Here is a 23,140-nt window from a genome sequence, read left to right as displayed (position 1 = left end):
TTCTTTTGTGGGTTTTACCCGCAAATCGGTTCATTGCTGCAGGTTTAAATTATGCTATGCTGTGGATAAATTTGGAACCGTATGTCAAAAATAATGAAACAAAAACTCGAGGGCCCCGTTTTGAACGAATTAACGTGTCCATGCACTTTGGACTGTCCTTGTCCTGTTATGTCTTCATGAGATATCTGATAAATTTTGATTACATTGTCCCTAATGCATGTCCGACACACGCTCCAGGGGTCAAGGGAACACTCCTAGGTTGCCTCGAGTCAGATTTGGCAAAATTCAATTTGTTCATGAAACATTGCCTTCACGTTCCAGGATAACTTGTGGCGTACCGCAGGGTTCCGTGTTAGAGCCAGTTCTCTCTACTGAATGTTTAGACTTAGAAAAACCTTCTCCGCTGATGCTATATTTAGTCCAACACCCTTAGGAAGGTACATCTCTTATGCTGGGTGGCTTTAGATCAGTCGACAATAAAGTGAAAAAACACAACAGCTTGTTTTATTCACAATAAGCCATTTAAATTCTGTGTGAAATTAATTTCAAGATATTTTAGGACTTTGTTCTGTGTCCTCCACTGTTTTGACAAAATATGAAAGGTGATGCAGAAAAGCTACCCCATGTATTTGTTCCTTCAAGGTTTCTGCTTTTATAATTATTACTATCAGGAAGTCATTCTGGTTTTGTTTTTTTTAATGTGAAATAATAATAATAATAATAATAATAATAATAACAGTGATACATCTTTTCCCAGACTTTAGCTTCCAGTACGCAGCACACTTCTCAGAAATTCATTAGTTAAAGTGAAACTTTCACGACTACTATAGTGTTACTATTTGTCGTCAATGATGTCAACTGTGTATTTTTGTCTACTAAGCAAAATTAAAGTCAGTATTTAACATGTGTAGCAGTTCAGGTCATTTCTTTATCTGAAAGCCACATGTTATTCTGTCTTTTTTCTGTTGGTTGCACAGTATTAATGTGTGCAACCAACACACATTTAAACCAGAGAGACTTTGTGCCAAGTGCGTTCAGTTTCCATTTGAGCAAGCGTCCTGAATGACTCGTCTCCTTCTTCCAGCGGAGGAGGCATCTGAGGTGCGCCGTCCAGAATTTCAAGTCAGTATGATATGACCGGCCTCGAGTCAGCTGCCTGCATCAGATCAAGTTCAGAACAGTTCTGCACACTTTTGGACCTCGTTTACTGCAAAAAAAAAAAAAAAAACCCTCAAGATTTGGTGCTCTGATAGCACTTCATGGTGCTAATTTACATTACATTAGTTGCAAATTTTTACAAGTTCTGCATTGTGATTGTAACCTGAATGCATCTCTTTATTACATATTTTTTTAAAAGTTGGTTCTTTCTGACGTCCATAAAACATTTTGATCTGTTGGTTTAAATCAAGTCGAACATTTAAAATTATTTCCCAGTTTCAACATTTTCCTTTTCTGTCTTTGTGATGTTTTCTGTCACTTATATGGATGAAAGAAAATAAATAAAAAAATGCTCTGTTTCTGCTATATTTGTGTTGTACGGCATGATAACTTATTCACTCATGACACTTTGTGTTCCCACATCAAGAACTGAACAGAGTCTTTGACTCTGGCAGGAAGAAAAGCTCCAGAGAGGAACCAGTCCATTTAAAGCAGAACCAGGCACACTTTGGGTCCGAGAAGACAGATCGAACAGAGAGGAATCGGAAGAATACCTAATAGTCGTGGTTCCATTTTGGTCCAAAAATGCGACATTTGTTTCATTTTCAGCTGCTAAACAATCCAAACTAACTGAAAAACCTGTTTGCTTCCTCGCCTGTGGCGGCGCTGCACTTGAGCCTGCTGAAGGAAACCTCAGAAGAAGACCAGCGCATCCTCTTCCTTCACAAAATGTAGACAGAAAGGGCGGACGAGGGTCAGATAGTGAATGATAATGAAGAGAAGGATAAAATATTCAACCTTTTTTTTTTTTTTATTTAATAGCGGACTCATGATGATGAGTTTTGCTGTTGCGCAACACCGACAGACTCTAGCTGCCGTTAAAAACTAAAGCAGAATTAGAGGAGTTCTCATTTGATGTGTTTGCTTTGGTTGTTCTTACCCACAATGCCCTGCTCTATAGTTCATTTCCCGCTTGGCGTTCGAACTGCTCCAGAGTTCACTTCTGCCTTGGTTTTTTTAGTTCGCTCTATTCGGTCCACACTAGAGTTCAGTTGCGCATTCGCTCCTCCCCAACACCAACTGAACCAGGGACACTTTCTACAGGAAGCACAAAAACTTACAAATTAACCGAGGTGGTAATTGTAAACATTACATAATGAGCCGACAGACCTGAAAGTGATTTATCATCACTTGTATTTGTATAGAATGTCTGCGCTTAAGCTGACATGTTGATCCTCCAGGTTTCTTAATTCTGACTCAGATCCAACTTTCATTCAGCGTTATTGTGTGCTCAGGGTTTGTTTGTTTGTTTTATCCCAGTCCGGCTGCATAAAATACACAAAAGTCAAAATAACCTTGAACCAACATTCACACTTCTGCATCGGTTCATCCCGCCCACTGTTATCACCGCAGAACGAGAAGGGTGTCGACACAAAGTGACAAAGATGGCGCCATTTTCCTCTGGGAATCCTGGGCTTAAATATGATTACAGTTCAACACGTTCAACTTGAATGCAACAGACAGATTTGACCTTTTCCCAACCTTTACTTCACGGGAACATTTGGAGGCCCCTCCACTCCTCTTTCACCCTCCCCTATGTGTCCCCTGCCGCCCATCCCTGCTAACTTTCCGCCCCACCTGCAGTTCCGTGTACCCTGCTGCTGCACATTCAGCGGACAGCGCGGGACTCTCGCGCCGTGACGCACGCCGCGTTGGGCAACAAACACTGAGGCCCCGTGTGCCCCCCCGCGCGCCGTGCATTACAAACATACATCCACTCATGCGGAGCTGAGATCTGAACAGCTGCCGAACAGGTTCGGTGTAGCACAAGGTGTACCTTTTATTGTGGCCCCAGGCGTCTCCTGAGTAAACTCTCTCTCTCTCTCTGGTTGGCCCATCTCGACAAGTGAAAAAAAAAAAAGAAATCTGTGCCATCCTGTGTTCCAAGTCAGGCTCAGAATCGCAACTGTCCCTTCTGGGATTCACGTGTTTTTGCTCTCTGTGTAAAAGAACCAGGACAAGAAGTGTGTAAGGAGATCCATGGGAAAGTGGTTCTGGTTCTGATCCCTGAGCACAATCTCTGCATTGTTGCAATAAAAAGACAAGGGAGGCTGATTTGATGCTTTCTGTGGAAGTGCTGTCCTTTTGGGTGTTGTGATGGTAAAGAGGTGCAAGAGAACAGAAGTTGAACCACTCGGGGTCACGATGCTTACTTAACTGTGTGTGTGACTGTTTTTTTTTATCTGAAATGAGCTAAAAGCAGTTAAACTTTTGTTGTATCTTTTGAGTGCACAGATTGTAATGTGAGATCACCTCTTGTGTTACAGCAGCTTTTGAATCCTTTCTTTCGCCGCGAGAGCAGACAACTAGAAGATGCACAGAATTGAAAGTACAGATTAGCTGGACCTCCATTGCAAAATGTGCACAAAACTTTGCCAACATTTTGCACAAAAAAACATTTTCGCAACGAGAGACACGCGTGAATAAGTTTCTCGTACGTCACTGAAAATAAACACAACATTCCAGCTAAATCCTGTCGTCGTCTTCTTCTTTGTGGTTTCCCCCAGTGGTAACATCCTGTTGCTGACCATGTGACTCGTGCGATGTGGAAAACAAGTGTTTTTCAACCAATTTTGAAAAAAAAATTTTTTTTATCGAAAATAGAGTATTTTCGAAATGGCAGCGAGTCCATGAACTAAATTTATTTTCTAAATGTCAAAAATACGCAATTGCACGTTCAAGAGAAGCGCAGGTACAAATGCATAGCAGCCGTCAGAAGTCATTTAATTTAATTACTGAGCATCTCTTTGTGTTTCAATCTCGTTATGAATCCAGCCGTTCAGTCGAAGACTCCAAACGTTTTGAAAAAAAAAACTAAAATAAATAAATAAAAGGTGCTGCCGACTCAGTAATTTCAGAACGTTGCCACATCCTGGAGGAAATGGCTAACCAAATTATCCATGTGTTTTACAACGGGCCGGTTCATGTGCAGAGCTAAACCTGGCAAAGAATCTGTGGCAAAGGTTTAAATAGAACTTTTGCAAGAACTGAAAATTAAAGTTGGGCACCTGAAAGAAGAAAGATGGCTCTACTTTTATTGGTAAAAACAAAAATAAAAAAAATAAAAATACAGAAAGCCACATTTCACTTTGCAACTTCGCGTCGATCCGTCGCATATCACAGAAATGAAGAGGCTTGGGGACTTGTGGTACAGCTCAGTCCGCTCCTGCCAAACTTGAATAGCTTTATCTAATCGGCAGAGCGTGTTTACTCGCATTGATTTATCTGCCACAGATTCACACGGCGGGTGCAAACGGCCTGAACTTGACTGCACAGTTGGCGAGGTCAGGGTTCAGCAGTCAGAGATTGAAGCGAAACAGATTGGAAATCCTCTTCAAAGGCCTGTAAACAAATGCAGGAATGGGAGATAAAGCTGCGCCGCTGCGTGTGTTTGGCGAGGCGGAGGGGTGTGAGGTCTGTTTGTCCGATGAGCTGCCGTGTTTGTGCAGATCACCGCAAGCAAACATGCAAACTGCCTACATGTTTTCAACCGAGCAACGGTCCGTCCTGCAAACACACACAAACGAGTATTCAGACCTGTACAGCCATGATGCTGTAGGTTTTTAGGAATGTGTGCTCAGCTAAACCGAGAAGGCAGAAAATATTTCCCCCCACTATGAAACTGTGGCCCCAAAACAAATCGACGGGCATTAGAGGACAGTCTCCAGACAGGAGCCTCCGCCACGTCTGATGGATCTTGTGGACGTTTCGGTCGGTCCGCACGATTATCGGTGGGACTTTTGGCTTTACTGATGGTCAGAACAGACGGCGGTGGTCACTCTCAGTGGATCCTTGTGTGCTTTTTAATGGGTGGTCGTCGAGAAAAGTCAAGCAAACAAGCAGACAGACTCACACTCTAAACTTGTCATAAAGGACACAACATGACTGGGGTTCCTTGAGAAAATCTTCAAAGTGGGAGTTAAAAGTTGGCGTGCTTTGATATTGCTGACATCACACAAGGATGTAAAAGCAAGAGGCATTTCAAGATCAATTTTTACCCACATTTTCAATCTCCATGTTGCAGTTTTCTCCCTTTTTGTTTCTGTTGTGATTTTGAAACCTCGTGTGAACTGTTTCACTGCCCCCTGCCTACCAACCCTCACCAAGCGTTTGCTTCTGTGTATCTGGGTGTTTCTGGTGAGTTGTCGAGATAATAATGTGTGGAAAATGACCCCCCAAGAGAGCCATTTTACCATCACATTATTGTTCTGCACGAAGAAGACGCGTAAGCTGTAGTCGAAGAAAAACTGGAGATTCACACAGGATGTTCTCTGTAATCTTAGTTGCATTCATTGTGTCAAAGGAGTAGAAATAATAATAATAATAATAATATTTTGATTAGATTTTTTTTTTATCCAATTGAAAATGAGAAAATAGGATAACAGAACATTATTTTATGCATGTTTACACACATCGACAGCAGAGTTCCCGGAGAAATTAGTGAGAGCTTTATCACCTTGTTGCAGAAGCCTCCGCCTGAGGGGGCGGGGCTTCAGTGGGGTGAATAGCACGTTTCACACGGGGGCGGGGCCTAGAGAGAGAGAGAGAGAGAGGTCTCTGAAATTACTACACCACCTTCATCCGCTTCACTTTCCAAACATCTGCCGTGGAGGGAGGACACTACAGGCGTGGCTGCTCAGAGCTTTTTGGTTTTTATTTTTGGGCCAAGTTCAGCGAAGCTCCCTGCTGTTTTCTTCAGCAAACCCCCTCCCCACGCTTTCCCCTACCCTTTTTGTTCTGCGATGGCCAAAGGAGAAGGAGCTGAGCAATACTCCAATGCCAGTCTTTTGAACAAGTCGCTCAGCTCGGATAATATCAAGCTCTCGAGAAAGGTAAGAGTCCGTGGGCGGCGGGGTGGAGATGACGCGTCTTGGTTCCTATATGGCATTTATTATGCGGCACGTTTTCAGTGAGTGAGTGTTGAAGGAATGAATGGAGCGACACCCGGCAAAATGACGTTTCAAAGGACTCAACCGCGCACGTTCGCCGGAGAAGGGGCGCGCGACGCTCGCTTTGATCTCTTTTACACGTCGGTTTAGCCAAACGCGGCTCAATATTACATAAAAAAATAAAATATACGAAAGGTGGATGGAAGCAAACGTTATCGGTTCAATTAAATAATAAAAAATAAATAAATAAAAAAAGCGAGTGGAGCCCACGCGCGCCTCCCGCCCTGTCCTCTTTTTCTCTCGTCACTTTGTCCTCTTGATATTTAAAGGAATCACGCGCAAAGAAGCGTTCAAATGTTTACCTTTTTATTTTATTATTATTTTTTTAGTTGATGTGTTTCTCACATAAGCCGTCGGAACTAAACGTGAAGCCCGAAGATGTTGGCGATGTTCGCGTTCATTCATACATTTCGCTGCTGCCTCAGCGGTTAACTTGTCGCGTGCATCAAAATGTGTCCTCAAGAAAAACAGCATTTTACACTCGAGTGGATTACCCAGCTGTAAATATGATAAAAGTCGGTCACGCGGCGACCTAACCTAACAGCAGCACGAGAAGCACTTTTATGTTGAATTGCTGCACGAAAATAGGATGAAACTTCGCCCGAGGCTCCAACTCCACCGCCACAGGGGGGGTAAAAGGGTGTGACTCGACTCTGTATGGGCTCGTCCGTCTATTTTGCAACACGACCTCGACAATTAATTGAAATGCCCTGGTAATCTTGGGGGAAATACGCCTGTCGTCCACCGCTCTGAACGCAGCAGGACGCGTCCATCGAGGTGACGTGTCAGAAACAGCTGAGGCAGTCAGGGGATCCTCTGAGAAAAGTCCCCCACCTCCTCTATCTGTGCTCAAAACAAAACGGAGTCACAACTAGCCTAATTCGCGGTGAATCTGTTTTGGGAAACCCCCTTTTCCCCTTTTCACCACGTAATTCCTCTTTTCGGAGCACACCAGTAGCATGACATGCGTTTACAGTCAGTGAGCTGATATGGATGCTCTGCAAATGGTGTTAAAAGGCTGCTCTCTGTGTCACCCCTTCATCACATCACCCAGCTGATAACTTGTGTGTTTTAGGTCAAACTAGAGCTCTGCAAGCTCTAGTTTGACTATGTGTTCTGGTGCTTTCACGGGGAATAATCTTATAATGCTTTTTCTGTTCCACTTAAAACTACGGGTTTATAAGGTAGTCGAAAGCTTGTATTTATGTCTGTTGTGTGTTCCTTTTGTTAAAAGGAAAATATCCGAACTTGTCAAAATTGGAATTGGCATGTCCAAGAAACACAGATATCGCTATCGGCTAGGAAAAGCCTGATTGTTGAGTGAGGAAAAAATGTGATGCATGTTCCTTCATGCATTGGCTTAGAATTTATCTAATTATAAGACAATTACACCTCTATTCTATTACCCTTTATGCATCAAAGCGGCTGAAGTTTAATCTGATTTGAATTAAAAAAAACAAACTTGTCATCTGAAAAATTGTCAGATGCCGATCTCTGGGTGATCGGTTCATTTTTAAAAAAATTATTATTATTTTTTTTACTTTCATTTGTTTATTCTCCCTCATTACAACAATGTCGGCACATTAACTAGTATGACAGTAAATCAAAACGAGGACACTTGACTGAGCACAGGACGTGATGCGTGTGCAGACCAGGAGGAACAGGATGGTGTGCAATTCTTTTGCAATCAGGTTGAACAAGGCGTGGACCAATTGAGCAAGATGGAGGAAAGAAAATCAGGTTTTGCTTCTGCCACGGTGGCAAACGGTGAACAAAATCTCACTTGTTGTCACAGGGATCACTGTTGTTGAAGAAGGCCTAAACAGAGCAGAGTTGGGCGTATCAACAAGGGAGAAGCCTATGTACTTGCTTTGAGACGCAGTGTTATCATGCTATGCATTGTGTCAGGACAAGTATTTTGTCCACACTGGTGACACACGTGAAACAAGGAGTGGTGGAAATATACCTGTGTGGTTTCGGACACATTTTCATACATAGATGGTATCACGCGGGTTCAATTCGCCTGGCTCCAGCGGCGGCTGTGTTGATCCTGGCGCTCCGATTGGTCAGGAATAGGGCGTGTGCTCACCTCACTTTCTGTGGTCAAACTGGCAGCGCTCCCCTTCTCCCGCTTTTGGCTGTTAAGTCGGTCCAGGCTGCTGCCAAGGTCCTGTTGCCCGGGCAGCTCCTGATATGACCGACAACAGCGACATTGTCGTGCCCCAGTCGCCTCAGTTTGTGTGCTGTCATTAGACAAGAGTGTTTACAGTCCTGCCTGCTGAAGTATCAATTACGTCGAGAAAATGAAGGAGAATTGGCTCTTGTTGGGGAATCCAAGCTCGGTTGTTTCCTCGTGGCCGGCTGCTCCGTGCTTGCTGTCTCTTCTGGCCAACGGGAACTCTCGCGTTCTTCTAGGAGTCCGTGGTGATTAAAGATTTGGGCCAAATTTCTCATTAGACTTTTGCAAACGTGTTTCTCCATCCTTATTGTGAGCGGTGAGAGAGCGGCGACACTGACGAGTTCAGGGAACCTCCAGAGGTTTGGGCGTACTAAAGCTGGACGTTTAAACGAAACCTCGACGGTTCCTTGAATGTTCATTTTTCATTAACTTGAAAAATGAACCTTCATTGACTTGATTCCTACATTTATGTAAGATGCAGCTGTCGGTTGACGGATCAGAATAGACCCATTCTCCATTTGCAAGGGGTGCACCGATAAATCGTCTGTTTGATGAATCGGCCCAGATTTCCTTAGTTTGGGGAGATCGGCTATTGGCCAAAATTTACGAGTGAAAGCGATAAGATTGATTTTTCTCATGGAAAATTGTGATCGATGCACATACCGGTCAAAACTGAGCTTCTGACATTTTCGGCCTTTAGTGGAATCATCTAGCAGCTTGTCAAGCTTTTGGTTAAAAATTAGATTCTTACTTTTTTCTGTAATTTGTGAACTTTTCCGTTCACATGCCATTAAAGGGGGATAAAAAAACCACAATGCTGGAAAAAAGAACGCAAGACAAAATAGATAAACAATGATTAAAATTCTGTTAATGGCAGACCAAATAAAGCAGAAGTAAAAGCACCTTCACGTTGTTTTGCATAAACACTCATCGAAATCAAAGCGGCAGAATCGTTCCTCTGTACTTTTCATAACTTTAATTTTCTGCTGGATTCAAAGCTACTTGACTCTATAAGTCAGAGTTGCAGAGAAAATGCTGGAGCTCTTCCCAACCTGTTGCTGCACACAAAGACTCAAATGCTTTAATTTTTTTGTTCTGGGTTAATCAGGCCTGTTTTTGTTTTGTTTTTTCCTGCTCAGCATGAGCACAGGACCAGGTTGTCGATCTGCAACAAGATCTGCTATGCAATCGGCGGCGCGCCCTACCAGATCACAGGATGTGCTTTGGGCTTCTTCCTGCAGCTCTACCTACTCGACGTAGCTCAGGTAAGTGACCTAAAACTGCACAGTTGTGCTTTTCAAGAAGAAAGTCTGTTTGTTACATGACGGGGATTGTAACTGGACAGAAAAGTTTCCAACTTGCTGACATTATTGGCTTTGTGATTAGGCTCTACTGTATCTGACAGGATTAATGTGTTGGTGCTTGTTCTATAAATATTGTGGAGGTGGGGAACAAAGCCAGGCCAATGAGGAGGGTCTTAGTTTAATAGGCTCTTTCACTAATCTGATGTCTCGGGCCACAATAAGCCCCGTTGAGCCTGAGTTCTGCCTTTGTTGGCCGTCCAAGGCGGCTCATTACGGGGCCCCCTTTGGGTGACACGGTGTGGCGCAGATTGTACAGTCAGGAGTCGGAGGGCCTCCTTCGACTGCTAACTGTCGCCTTATAAAGTTTACAGTGATATATTTTTTTACTGTTTTACTGCTGCTGTTCTACTTTACGGGAGCAGCTTACCCGGAACCTTTACAGTCCCTGTCAAACATCTACTGTGAAAGTGCTGACAGTTTCTTCCTGGTAGCTGGATCCCTTCTACGCCTCCATCATCCTGTTTGTCGGCCGAGCGTGGGACGCCGTGACGGACCCCACGGTGGGCTTCCTGGTCTCCCGGAGCCCATGGACCCGTTTCGGACGGATGATGCCCTGGTACGCCTGTGTTTTTTTGTTTTGTTTTATATGAAACTTCTCCTGCTGAGACTTTTCGATAGACCTCTGTGGAAATTGGGGCTCTGCCAAATGCGACCCCTCCTGATGAGGCCCGGTTACATAACTTCACTTATCACATATTTGGTACTGAAGCAGCTTGGTGGAGTGGTGGAGGGGGCCCAGTAAGTGAATGGAAGATTTCCAGCCAGTCTAGGACACGTGTCATTGTTTAGGGGCGGGGCTTGAAGTGCCTGAGTCATCGTTAGAAGAAGGGTTACTATGAGGCAAATTTGCTTCCTCTTCATTGCACTGTTTTGTACATTTGTCTTCTCTTTCCTCCTGCTCCATGTTCTCTTTCTGTTCATCCAGTGGAATGATTAACATTTGACTGGAACAACAAACAGGTTGTTGGGTGTTGAGCCTAAACAAATCGAGCTTCTGCAGAAACGTTCTCTTCCAACTGCAAGTTCCTTTGCATGGTTCTGCCAAATAAAACTCCTACGCAGGAATAGATGGACACTGGCTACTTTACCTACCCTTTTTCATCTGGACAAAAAAACGTGCCCTACTGAAATTGTTTTGTGTATATATTTATATATTATTTGTATCCCATCACATCGTGTCTATATTTTTAATTTTTGCATTTCTTGCCTGCCATTTTTCTTCTAAATAAAAAAAAAAGCCCTTTTGAAATTTTTTTTTTAAATTATTAAAAAAAAATTTTGAGGTGAACTTTATTAATCATCTGGGTCAGCAAAATATTGGTAGAAATACATGATGTTTAAACTGTGCCTTAGAAATTTCATACCAGTAAGGCACCTGTTTTTTGTTTTCTTCCATTTGAGCTCCTGCCACCCTCCCATAAAAATATCTGTGCACGGCCCTGCTCCCACCTGACTCAGAACTTGCCCTACTTTTTTCTCTCTCCTACAAAGTACAAAACATACTTTTCAGAAAGTATCACATCTGACACACTCCTACTCTAAAAAGTTATCTGACAACATTAATGCGTCACGACACCAATGATACCCTTTGTTCCTCACGTGTTGTCTTGTTACAAACTTTGAAACAAATGTTTTTGGTTTTTTTCTGGCGATTAAATTATGAAATATGTAAATAGTTTCACACAGAGTCACAAGTCTGTTTTTAAATTTGGTAAAAAAATTTTTCGTGTGTGTGTGTGTGTGTGTGTTGTAAAAGTCCAGAAGTGTCTCTTGCAAACTTTGGCCCTCATGTTGGGCAGCCATATTTGACACACTGAGGGAAAAGGCTTTTAGGGGAAGGGTCTGATTTATAAGAGCTTGTCAGTTTCCTGTCAGCACATCGCAGTGTGATTGTTAGGGGGATGGAAAAAAAAAGGCAAACGGGTTTATAAGAAGGGAAATGTCTCGGTGGTCCCTCTTGAGGGAGATGCATTATTCTCCCTCAGGTGTTCAATACACAAGAGCTTGTGCTTTAATTCAATAATGACAACAAAAAAAAAGAGATTAAGTGCAGGTTTCGTACTTGAGCTACAAAAATCAGTTCACTCAAATCTCAACTAAACGTCCAACCGAGCTTCACTTTTTATAGAGTAAAACAAACACCATAAACGGTCAAGCACGTTCTGAAGGTAGGTCAGTCAGGATGCTGACGTGAGGAGGAGAGACGCGTTTCCTCCGCTTCTCATTTCGTCATGGGGAGGAAGGAGAGGGGGAGGAGGTGGGCGGAGGAGGAATGGTCGGCATGTTGGGTCACATTATCCCCCAGCTCTGCTCCGTTGTGCAGATGAGCGAAGCACGCGAGACACGAGAGGAAGCGGGCGAAGTGCTCCATTGTGAAGGCTGTAGGGAGGAGGGAAGGGGGGATGGAGACGGCTTCTCATTGGTCTATCTGAGAACACACCACCTGCCTGGGCCAATCGCGTAGCAGACACAGGCCTGTGGGATTTTTATTTTTTTTAAAGATTGGTTGAGGAATCCAGAAGGTTACTCCAGTTCAGATTTCAGAATGAGGGTCTCTGTTGCAGCAGTTACAAGTGAGCAAGTTTCAAAATAAAGAAAATGTTGTGGAAGGTAAATATGTGGCCTTTTTTTTGCCTCACCACTGAGGCATTTATGAGCATTTTTAACATTTCTCAGGTCTGAAAAGTCATTAAAGCATTAAACCGACAACCTGCTGCTTGAGAATCAGAATGTTTGGCCAATTATTGCTACAATTTAAGCTACAGTCACACACCCTAACCAAATAATATGGACCAGAATTAAAAGGCACTAAAACAGCTCCAGGCAGTTCTGTGTGCCCAGATTATTTTTCAAAAGCTGTCACTTGTTGAGTTATCTGTCGGTTAAAGTGGCGTTTCCCCTCAATCAGCAAAGTTAATAATATGCTTCCACCCGCGGCGTCAGGTTAGCGCTAATATAGGCTAAGGTGTCGGCTCCGTACTGCAGGGTCACTGAGTGTGCAAATGCTGAAATGATAAGATTGTTGTTGGTAAGATACAACACAGTGCCATTAATAGGCTACAGTAGTATTTTCTGCTGAGGTCAACAAAAAACAAAACAAAAATAAAACTAGACATCATGTTTGATTCTGTGTGAGATGTATTTACATTCCTGTGACTATCTCTGATGAAGCAGTCGCAGTGACTTGCCTGTCTCTTCTCATCAGGTTCCAGTTAATGATGTCACATGCGCAGTAGAGCAAAATAAACATACCCCACCTCTTCCCACCCCTGTGCTTTAGAGCTACATTAGAAATAACGAGAGGCAGGGTTTTGTCTGGATCCTCGCCAGCGACTCTGTGGGAGGAATCGGGACGTGTTGCTTTGTTTATGTACAGTAATGACCGATTATCTGGACATGCACATGACTTCATATCTGGCTTTGGCATTCCCGTAGATGTTTTAGACAGTCGGGATGAAGGGTTCATTTCCTTCCCTGTTACTTTCCATGCAGTGTAAGTGTCGAGAGTGTTGGTCAGCCCACATTTTTCCTTTCAATGAGTTTGGAAAAGATATGCAGGAAATCTTCCGTACAGCATGTCGTGATGCCGCATTCTTTTAATCAAATGCAACCTTGAGATCAGGCCAAACCTGAGGATCATGCCATTACAGACGGACCAGTCAGAGCTTACCAGTCCAATCTCTGGTGGTTCTTCCAGTTCTGATTTCACATGAAACTTCTGTAATAGTAGATTTTTTTTTTTTTGAGTTTTTTTATTTTTTGCCTCCCCATATAATGTTAATGTTTATATAATATCAGAGGTGACGTCAGACTGTGTGAGACGGCACTTATTGCAAAATCATATCTAAAATAATAATAAGAGTGTGTAGTGTTTTAGCAATGATTGGCCTTGATTAGTGCCTCTGACATCACCATGCATAACTATCAGCGCTGTTAGCACAAATCCATTTTTAAATTTTATTTTTTTATTTTTAAATCAGATGTACTGAAATTCAGCGATTTGGAAAACTCAAAAAGCTACCATTTATGCTCACAGTAAGAAACGGTCAACTCCCACACTATTCAAAAAATGTTCAGTGACGGCGAGTGGAGTTACAATTTAAGAGAAGAAAATAAAATAATAATAAAAGATGTATCAGAATACCCAACAAGAGTTTCTGTGCATCGGTGTGTGTGGCAGATTTATGGAAGTGATTAAAGTATGAATAGCATCCAGCTTAAAAGGAAATAAGATCTTTGCTCTTCTGCCTGCTCCTTTTCAATTAGTGTGTAAAATTCAAGACTATTTATCTTAGTTTCCTGTTCTTATTTTTTATTATCTGTTGGAAATAAACTGTTCGTCTCGTCTTCAGTCTCTGATGTTCTCTCTTTTTCTGCAGGATCTTACTGTCCATGCCTTTTGCCGTGATATCTTATTTCCTCATATGGTGTGTCCCTCCCTTTGAACATGGCAAAGTCATCTGGTATATTTTCTTCTACTGCATCTTCCAGACCCTGCAGACAGTAAGTATCAAACCCAGATCAGAGTCATAAACCTTGTGTTTTGAATCTCTTTCTTTATTTACAAGGACATAATTACAGACACTGACTGGAATAGATATACACACAAACCCCCACTAAAGTATCTGTCAGCATCTGTCATCACTCCCTTGTATTAGGAGGGCATGTTGTTGTTTCAGTACAATGACTTTGGAACATATTATGCTTCTGTAATAGTAGATTTTTTGGAGTTTTTAAAAAAAATATTTTGTCCCCCCCTGCTTGTTTGACTTCACGTCAAAGCTTGAGAGGCTTGAGGCATTTCTAAGCGAGCAGGATGAGCAGCCTGCTTCCTATTCCAGAAAGCAGACGTAGAAGACAGGTGTGACTCAACACGGAGAGCATCTGAGCTGCAGAAGGAAAGAGGAAGGAATTGTGCAATCTACACTCACCTTGTTCTCTCTCCAAATGGAGCAGAAAATGTTCCGTCAATGACCTGCACATTCCAGACATTTCTGAAACGTTTCCCTCGTCATTTGAGGGATTGTGTGTCAGCGCATCCTGAAAAAGTTTTTAGTGTATCTATGGGTAAGGCATTAAAATATCTAAAATTGATTTTTAAAAAGTAAGTTGGCCTTAAAATTTGTCATTCTTGTATATGCTATGAGGCAAGATTTTTTTTGTTGTTGTTTTTTCTGTCAGGCAAAAGTTTGAGTCGTGCCCAAACAACTCGAGGCGGTTGAGGCTAATGCTAACTAGCTGCTAACAAAAACTTTGCTAACTGTCTTTTTGTATGTCTCTCATGGTTAAGTGAAAAAAGGCTTGTCTCTATAGGGGTTAGAGAACATTGCAAAATAAGCAATTTCTTCTGCAAATTTCTGTCATAATACAGAAATTGTCACTGGCTGCATTTCAAATGACTATATTACAGTCCAAATTGGAAGTATGAAAATACATTTCCTTAATGGAAACATGGCAGTTTTGAAAAAAACAAACAAAAAAAACCCCGTTTTTGTTTATTAAAAACATTTTGTGCTAAGACGAGGTAGTTTTTCGGTCGCATCACTTTTTTCACACCTTTGATCAACAGTCAGATGTTACTACTGGTGGAAAATACAAAGAAGACAACAGGAAGTGGTGGGAGGAAGATGCAGAGGCATGTTTTTATTTCAGCAACTTAACACATCAACAGACTTTTTTACGTATGACTTTAATTCTTATGTGATGGAAAAGCCTCAATTGCGACATTGTGCGTTTTCGATGTTGGCGGAACATCGACTAAGACTTTTGTAATGGAAACTGAGCTGCTCCTAATGGTCTTTAAAAAAGCCTCGTATTCGAACTGATGAAACCTGCAGAAACCCTGACAGGTTCTAACAACACGTGATTTGTGTTGTTAAAAGGCAACACTAGACAAGCTAGTAAATATTTTGTTCCACTCATATTGTAGCCGCCTCCTCCAATTTTGTCCAAAATTTTGTTTCAATGAAAGCTGAAGTATACTTCTTCTTTTTTTAAGTCATAAACATCAATTTGATCTTTTTTTTTTTCTCCCAGTGCTTCCATGTGCCATACTCTGCCCTCACCATGTTCATCACCACCGAGCAGAAGGAGAGGGACTCCGCTACGGCGTACAGTAAGTCCAACCTCAGCACCCGGGAAAAGTTATATTTCCCTCTTGAACAACAACAAAAAACCCAGATTTGGTGGCCTGACTTGATGCGTTCTGCTGGTCCCATCAGGGATGACGGTGGAGGTTCTGGGCACCGTCCTCGGCACGGCCATCCAGGGTCAGATCGTGGGCAACGCTCACGCCCCCTGCCTGTCCTCCAACTCCTCCGTTCTCTCGAGCCACAACAACTCGGACCATTCCCTGCAGCACACGGTAGACAAATACTCTTTACATTTTTTTTTTTAATCTTCAACAGAAGTCAAAGTGAAATTTGTATTGCAAATGATGAATATCCATAAATATTTCTCTTATTTCTTCTTCTCTTGTTGCAGAGGACCGCGTACATGATCTCGTCTGCCGTCATCTGCTCCATGTACATCCTGTGCGCCGTCATCCTGTTCTGCGGCGTGAGGGAACACGGTGAGCGCCCACTCCGTCAGTCAGCTCTCACGCAGTCACCGCAGCTGATTGGCCAGTAGGAAGCCTCGGATGTGGCCTGACTCTGTGGGCTGACTCGCGTGTGAGAACAAGCGCACAGCCAGCTGCGGTTCAAACTGAAAGCCTTGTGAGGCGTAGCGAGCCTCGCGAGGCGGGTTTGTCCAGTAAATGATGAGCTTTGAAGACGGCTTGTTGTGGAAAAAAAAATATGTAAAGAATCGGAGAGAGGGTGATTTCTGACGCAGGAATCGGATTTAATTAGTAATATTTTGATAATTGCCGTTTTTCAGAGGCTATCGGGATCAGATCGAAGCCGATGCCCTTCCTTCAAGGCATTAAGATGGTGATGGGATACGGGCCGTACGCCAAGCTGGTCATGGGCTTCCTCTTCACCTCGCTGGCTTTCATGGTGCGTACCGATCCATGTGAAAAACCCAGGGGACAACAAATAATTTCAGAACATTTCCCACCTTGCCACATCGAACACACTCTGTCCAACGCAGCTGTAGAAGTTTTAGGAATGTTTGGGAGTAAAAACGTCTCCACACCCGAACGTGTGAATTGATTTGGATCAGGTCGCTGTCGTGCTCCACCTTGATTCTTCTTTGTGTAGGAAGAATCAAGGTTGATGTTCCTAGAAATGTTAGGAACGTGCACAATAGCCCAAAGCATAATGCTGCCAACACCATACTTCATGATGTGAGGTTATAGTTGTACTTTTTGGAGTTATAAAACGGTAAATACGACTCTGATTTTCCTAATTTTGTGATATTAGCAAAATATTCCAATCACTGTTGCCAATTTAGCAACTATGTTGCTATATTTAGTGACTTTTAAGACAAAAACAAAAAATAAAAAAATCAGAATTGGCCAAAAATCTGAATTGGTGATCTGAAGCAGCATAACACATATTTGTTCATTTTCGCTTGTTAAAAAGTTGTTTTGTTTTGCAGGTTAAAAGTCAAATTAAAGAAAGAAAAAGTTCTCAAATGAATTGACGTTTGGCATTTTGATACAAGGGGTTTAAACTTTTCATATTATTGGATTTCTTCATTAAGCTACATGCTTTCACAGACATGTATGTGTTTTTAGAAAATTGTGACTTAGCGAGCGTTTGTTTGTTTTTTTTTCTCAGCTCCTGGAGGGAAACTTCGCACTCTTCTGCAGCGCCACATTGGGATTCAGGAAGGACTTCCACAACATCCTGCTGGTCATCATGGTGAGCGCTCGCACGCCTTTACAAGTACAGGTGGGGTTTTCAGACGGGGCGGAACCCGTGGCGGGTCCGTTTTTCGCGAAACAAGTAGAACAAAAGGCTCTCCCTGTCCGAGGAGAGGACATAAATCGTGTCCAGTACAAGGCCGGCTCTGTGGTCGGACATAAACCAGTTTTTCCTGACCGGACCTTTCTGTAACTCAAAGCGCCTTCGCCTCTGAATGCCGCGCCGTTCCCACAGACGGTCAGGGAGCCACATTCTTCTCTCGCCTTTGTTCCCCCAGTTTGATATAAACCTGAGAATGGAGTCGGCGGATCCCAACCTTTTTCTTGGACATCACAAGCCAAACGAGTCCAGGTCAGCGAGGGTGAACAGATTACTTTAAGCTTTTACTTTATGGAAAGGATTACAAAGCCACTTTAATGTAAGTACATTACATTTAGTGAAGCGATTTTTCTGAAAACAACAAAAAAAGAAAAACTGACCCCACATGAAATTTTCCATAATCAGCACTAAGACGTCCTAATCCCTACCTTCTGTCATTTTAGTGAAAAGGTCTGGCTAATCCAACTGGATTACAGAGTCAGGACGTTCATGTCTTGGAAAAAATATTCACATCATTCTGGTTGTGACGTGGCCAAAACCCTCAAACCTATTGCCAATTCTTCAATGCAACATTCAAAGTTACTCATTTTTGACAGAGATCTTCTATTCAAAGTTTCACAGTGGATTTTCTATAGCAGAGGTGTCCAAACTGAGGGCCGAGGGCCGGTTGTGGCCCTTGGAGTCGGTTTATCGGTCTGCAAATTTGACCCACCGGCAAATGGAGTCGATGCCAATGAACACTTCCTCTTAATTATTTTTTTATATGCATTTTTTGAGATGACAAATGTCCACTTTGAGGACTTTGATTTATGGTGATATATTTGTTTAAAATACCCCCAAAATGAAGGCTTTATTATAAAATTATTTAGCATTTTTAATTGGGGGCTTTTTGGATTCTTCAGAAAATTCCACTGTGATTTTCAGCATTTAAAAAAAAATTAAAGCATTTTCATTTGCTTAAATTGACGCGGGTTGGCGTGTTTACATGATAAAAATGTGTTTGATTCCTCTGGAAGAAGCAGATAAAAGCCCACAAACGTGGTGGAAAACTACTGCTGCACAGTGACCTTTTTTTCTTCTTCTTCCTGCTCACTCATGAAGGTGTCCAGCTGGGTCAGAAAGCTTCTCATTTTTGCTTTCATTGGGGTCTTATTATATTGGGCGTTTCTGGTAAAAGAGCTGCAGGGACACAACTGACTGTCTTCAGTTGGAATGTTGAGCTCTTATTTGCAAATATATTTATGGGTTTTTTTCTTTCTTTTTTCCCCCTCCATGTGCAGCTCTCCGCTACGTTGGCCATCCCGTTCTGGCAGTGGTTCCTGACTCGCTTCGGGAAGAAAACGGCAGCTTATGTCGGATCCTTGGTAAAGCCGCGCTTCCTCTCCTGATCTGGTGTTGCTAGTAAAATTTGGGAATTATGAATAATTCTGTGATTATTTTATTTTTTTCCTCTTCTTCCTCACAGTCTGCCGTTCCCTTCATGATCCTGGTGGTGTGCGTATCTCAAAACCTCATCGTCACCTACATTGTGTCTTTTGCCTCTGGCGTGGCGGTGGCTGCAGCCTTCCTGCTGCCCTGGTAAGCCCCCCACCCTCCCACGCCAATCAATCGTCTGGATTTTTTTATTTTATTCAAGCACTTCAAGGGCAGCTTTTATGAACCGTTTTTTGTTCTCCTCCTCAGGTCCATGCTGCCCGACGTCGTCGACGATTTCCAGGTTCAGAACCCGGACTCCACGGGACACGAAGCCATCTTTTATTCCTTCTACGTTTTCTTCACCAAGTTCGCCTCTGGCGTCTCGCTCGGCATTTCCACGCTGAGTTTAGAGTAAGAGCTCTCACACACACACACACACACACACACACACACACACACACACACACACACACACACACACACACACACACACACACACACACACACACACACACACACACACACACACACACACACACACAAACAATGGCACATTCTAAACTATTCTGGACCAGGCACAGGCTTGGATTTACAAAATGCAAACAAAAATATATGGAGTCACTTTAGGGACATTTTTTCCCCCATGTATTTTCCCCAACTTGAACCAAACAGTCCAATTAGAAACAGCCTGACATAAATACTTTTTAAACATCACGGTTCTTCCGCCGTCCTAAAATGATGGAACGTGATTCGATTATTTCTAAATGTGGAAAATTGAAAATCACAGAATTTTTTATTCTAATGTCTGAAAATTAAACTCTTAGTCTGAATTGCTTAAGGATATACAGGTGTTTGTTTTTTAGTTTGCTGCACTGAAAAATGTTTTTTGTGTGTGAAATGAATGTGTGACTTAAAGGATTTAGATTGAAGCCCATTCAGATTTTATAAATATTATTATACACTACAAGTAGCTGTGCACCGATTGACATTTTCTGGCCGATCACCAGTTTGCAAAAGTGAAGGTGGTGATTGTTAACCAGACATGATTTATTTTCAGACTTAGGAGGTGGATAAGATCACATTTCTGTTTTCATGTATTAGTTTTTTTTAGTGAAGGAAATCTGGGCAGATTCGTCTGTGCACCTCTAATTTTGACGCATCTGAATTTGTCTGGATGCCAAAAAGAGCAAAATATCCCTTTGCTTCCCTCAGTCGTTGTCCTTTCTTGATTTGTGGCAATAAAAATGGAATGAAATCAGGTAATTGGTCTTTCTTAAAAAAGAAATCCAGAAAATTGAAGGCGATGGCATGTTGAAAGCATATCGACTCTGCCAGATCAGTCCAATCAGTCTAAATCACCCAAATTCCAATGACTGACTCCTAACTTTCTGCTCTTCACTTCTCTGATTCAGTTGACTCGCTGCGGACGTTTGTTTCCGCTGCATAACCGTTTTGTTTTATTTCTGTTATCTGTTTTTAGCTTTGCTGGATACGTCACCAGAGGTTGCTCCCAGCCTAAGGAAGTGGACCTGACCTTGAAGCTGTTGGTTTCGGCCGCCCCCGTCGCCCTCATCCTTATCGGCCTGGGAATCCTTTATACGTACCCCATCACCGAGGAGAGGAGGCAGGGCAACCGCAAGATCCTACAAGAGCTGAGGTAAGATGTCTTGGATAGTTGCCATGGAAACACAGACTCTTAACATCGTTGTCTGCTAAAATTAGTTTTTTTTTTCCTTTTTTATTTATCTATATCGGTCCGATAACTACCAGCAACCGATTTTTTTTTTTTTTTAATCATGTTGCCGTCTTTTTTTTTTTCCCCATAAAGTGTCGTGAAACGGTATTAAAATATTGGTAGATATCGATGTTGGCCCAAATGTTCACGTCGGTGCGTCTCTGCAATGTGTAATCATTTCAACACGTTTGGACAAAACCAACTTTCCTCCTGCTGCAGGGACGAGGCGGATTCAGAGTCGGACTCCACAGAGGTGACTGAAATGATCTAGCGCGTCTTTTTGAAGCAACTTCTGGACCAATCTGTTGGCCAGCTGGCATTTTGCACTGCGCAGGACCAACGGACCCGGATCTTCGGATCTATCCAAGTCCCCCCCTCAGGGGCCCGACGGATCGCACAGAAACCGCATCGTCCGGCCAACGCTGCTGCTGAGGATCCAAGTGCAAAACCGTATGAGTCGCGCTGAGGGAGGCCTTCCCCAAAACATCACGCTCCTTTTTTTTAATTTTTATTTTTTATATCTGCGACATTTTCCTGGTGTGACTTTCGACGCCTCGCCGAGCCTTACCTTTTTGTACGACATGCTACTATTGAGTACAAAGTGAGAATCTCTTCCCTTTAAAGGTTGGTCTCTAAATGAAATTGCACAAAGAAAACATAAAAAGAAGTGGGTGGCTGGGAGGGATAAACTTGCATTAATGGTGCTTTTGTACATACGACACTGAGCAGTAACGATCTTTAGCACAACGCTGGAAATGACGTCACAGTAGACCCGCAAACGTCGGAAGAAACCGCCATTTTGTATACTTGTTTTTTGTCTTTTTTGCCTGAATTTCACACACATTTCCGAGGCAAATTTTGAAAACATTTTTTTAAAAAAAAGCACAAACCCACAACGAGTGCCAATCGCTCACTGAATATCTCATCGTAGTTTACAAAAATGGCTCAAGTGATCGCGTCGCGTGAGCACAGCGAGTTTGCACAAAAAAGAAAAACTGCACAGTTTCTCCTGTCAACCGTTTTTGGTTGTTGTGTTTTTTTTTAAATTTATGACAGCTACTGATGACCGCGTCATTTCTTAACGCTTTAATTTCTTCAAACCTGGAGCGAAACCTTGACGACAACTAGCACATATGTTTAAATATTAATTTAAATATTTATTAATGTGATTTTCACAGTTCTCCTCTTTACAGTATTTAAAACCTATTTAAGGTCTGTATAGTCGCGCCAACGGAAGCTGCAGAGCTTTTCGTTCAGTTTTGTTTTGATGCGACGCCTGCATCTTTCAGTGGATGTTGCCATACACTACAATCTTACAGTTAAAAAAAAAAAAAAAAAAAAGTTTGTACGCTCCTGTTAAAACGGCAGTAAAAAAGAAAAAAAAAGACAAAGTATGCCGGATAAGATTTTGATACAATTCACCTTTACATCATAAATTCCTGCCGTTACAACAGGAGTGTGTGGACTTTTTTTTATTATTAAAACTATTCGTACCTCTTTTACAACACTGTATGTATTAATAACAAAAAAGGGAACGCACCCAGTTTTGATTGGAAAAATGAGTGTGAAGACAGAGCAGAGTTAGGTTTTTGTTTTTCCTTGAATCTTTAAATATTGTTTATTGAAACAACCAGGACACTTTGTGATCGCCTCGGTTTTCCAAAAGTGGGAAAAAAAAAACCTAAGAGGACTGACATGCTTCATATCTACTGATATGGAAATGTGTATATATAGTGTCATATGTTATACATACTGTTACATCTTGAACATGACAACCAAGTTGCTGAAGTGACTTTTTTGTTGTTGTTTCTTTTAAATGCATTAACTTCTTCCGAACAATATTGTAGGTGCCATTGTCACTCACTGAAATTGTAGTTATTGTACATCCTGTAAATGTTTGGTTCTTGTCGGTGCGTAGCATCTCATGACCGAGGCTGTTGGCAAAATGTGTCGGCTTTAGTCCCCTCATGGGAGACTCCGCCTCCTGTTCATATGTAAATATTGTACGTAAACATGTAAATAGACCTGGTATTTGTTTGCAAGTGAATGATTTCTGTACACTGTACTGTAGTTATTTAAGAAAAAAGAATACTGTGATGAAAGGAAACAATAAAACATGATTAAGTGGAATGAAAATTACTTTTATTTGTTTCTTCCAATTCATGCAAAATACACTCTATGTAACACAAGCATTGCATATTACATGTTTTCACATTGCACATGTGATATGATTTTCTAACACAATTTTTTTATATTTGTAAATACTTAATGTATACGTATTTACTTAATTACCTTAAGATAATGACAGACTTCTTGTTGGGGTAATTTACTGTAAATGTATTGCAGTAAATTACAGAAAGTTTACTGTA

The 23,140-nt window shown here is 42.0% G+C and overlaps 1 protein-coding gene across 1 annotated transcript; it reads left to right on the top strand.

Annotated features, from left to right (window-relative positions):
* Positions 1–5,817: 5,817 nt before the first annotated feature.
* Positions 5,818–22,910, top strand: mfsd2ab (MFSD2 lysolipid transporter A, lysophospholipid b). The gene is made up of 14 exons (XM_055055889.1): positions 5,818–6,050; positions 9,486–9,611; positions 10,142–10,266; positions 14,090–14,213; positions 15,747–15,825; positions 15,932–16,074; positions 16,194–16,281; positions 16,590–16,708; positions 17,435–17,518; positions 18,901–18,984; positions 19,086–19,198; positions 19,304–19,447; positions 20,517–20,693; positions 20,991–22,910. The coding sequence occupies exons 1-14, from the start codon at positions 5,961–5,963 to the stop codon at positions 21,040–21,042; spliced, it is 1,548 nt and encodes a 515-aa protein (XP_054911864.1). The 5' UTR covers positions 5,818–5,960; the 3' UTR covers positions 21,043–22,910.
* The last annotated feature ends 230 nt before the right edge of the window (positions 22,911–23,140 follow it).

This window comes from Poeciliopsis prolifica, unplaced genomic scaffold, assembly GCF_027474105.1.
Source record: "Poeciliopsis prolifica strain line A6 unplaced genomic scaffold, Auburn_PproV2 SCAFFOLD043, whole genome shotgun sequence".
NCBI lineage: Eukaryota > Metazoa > Chordata > Actinopteri > Cyprinodontiformes > Poeciliidae > Poeciliopsis > Poeciliopsis prolifica.
Note: the sequence above shows the minus strand (reverse complement) of the source record. Positions and strands in the feature narration are given on the sequence as shown.

What these genes read in the sequence shown, in the direction of transcription:
- mfsd2ab (XM_055055889.1), top strand. Translation starts at nt 5,961, where the DNA reads ATGGCCAAAGGAGAAGGAGCTGAGCAATACTCCAATGCCAGTCTTTTG. An exon ending in TCACCTCGCTGGCTTTCATG is followed by an intron (nt 16,709 to 17,434) that starts GTGCGTACCGAT and finishes TTTTTTTCTCAG; the next exon opens with CTCCTGGAGGGAAACTTCGC. An exon ending in CAGCTTATGTCGGATCCTTG is followed by an intron (nt 18,985 to 19,085) that starts GTAAAGCCGCGC and finishes TCTTCCTCACAG; the next exon opens with TCTGCCGTTCCCTTCATGAT.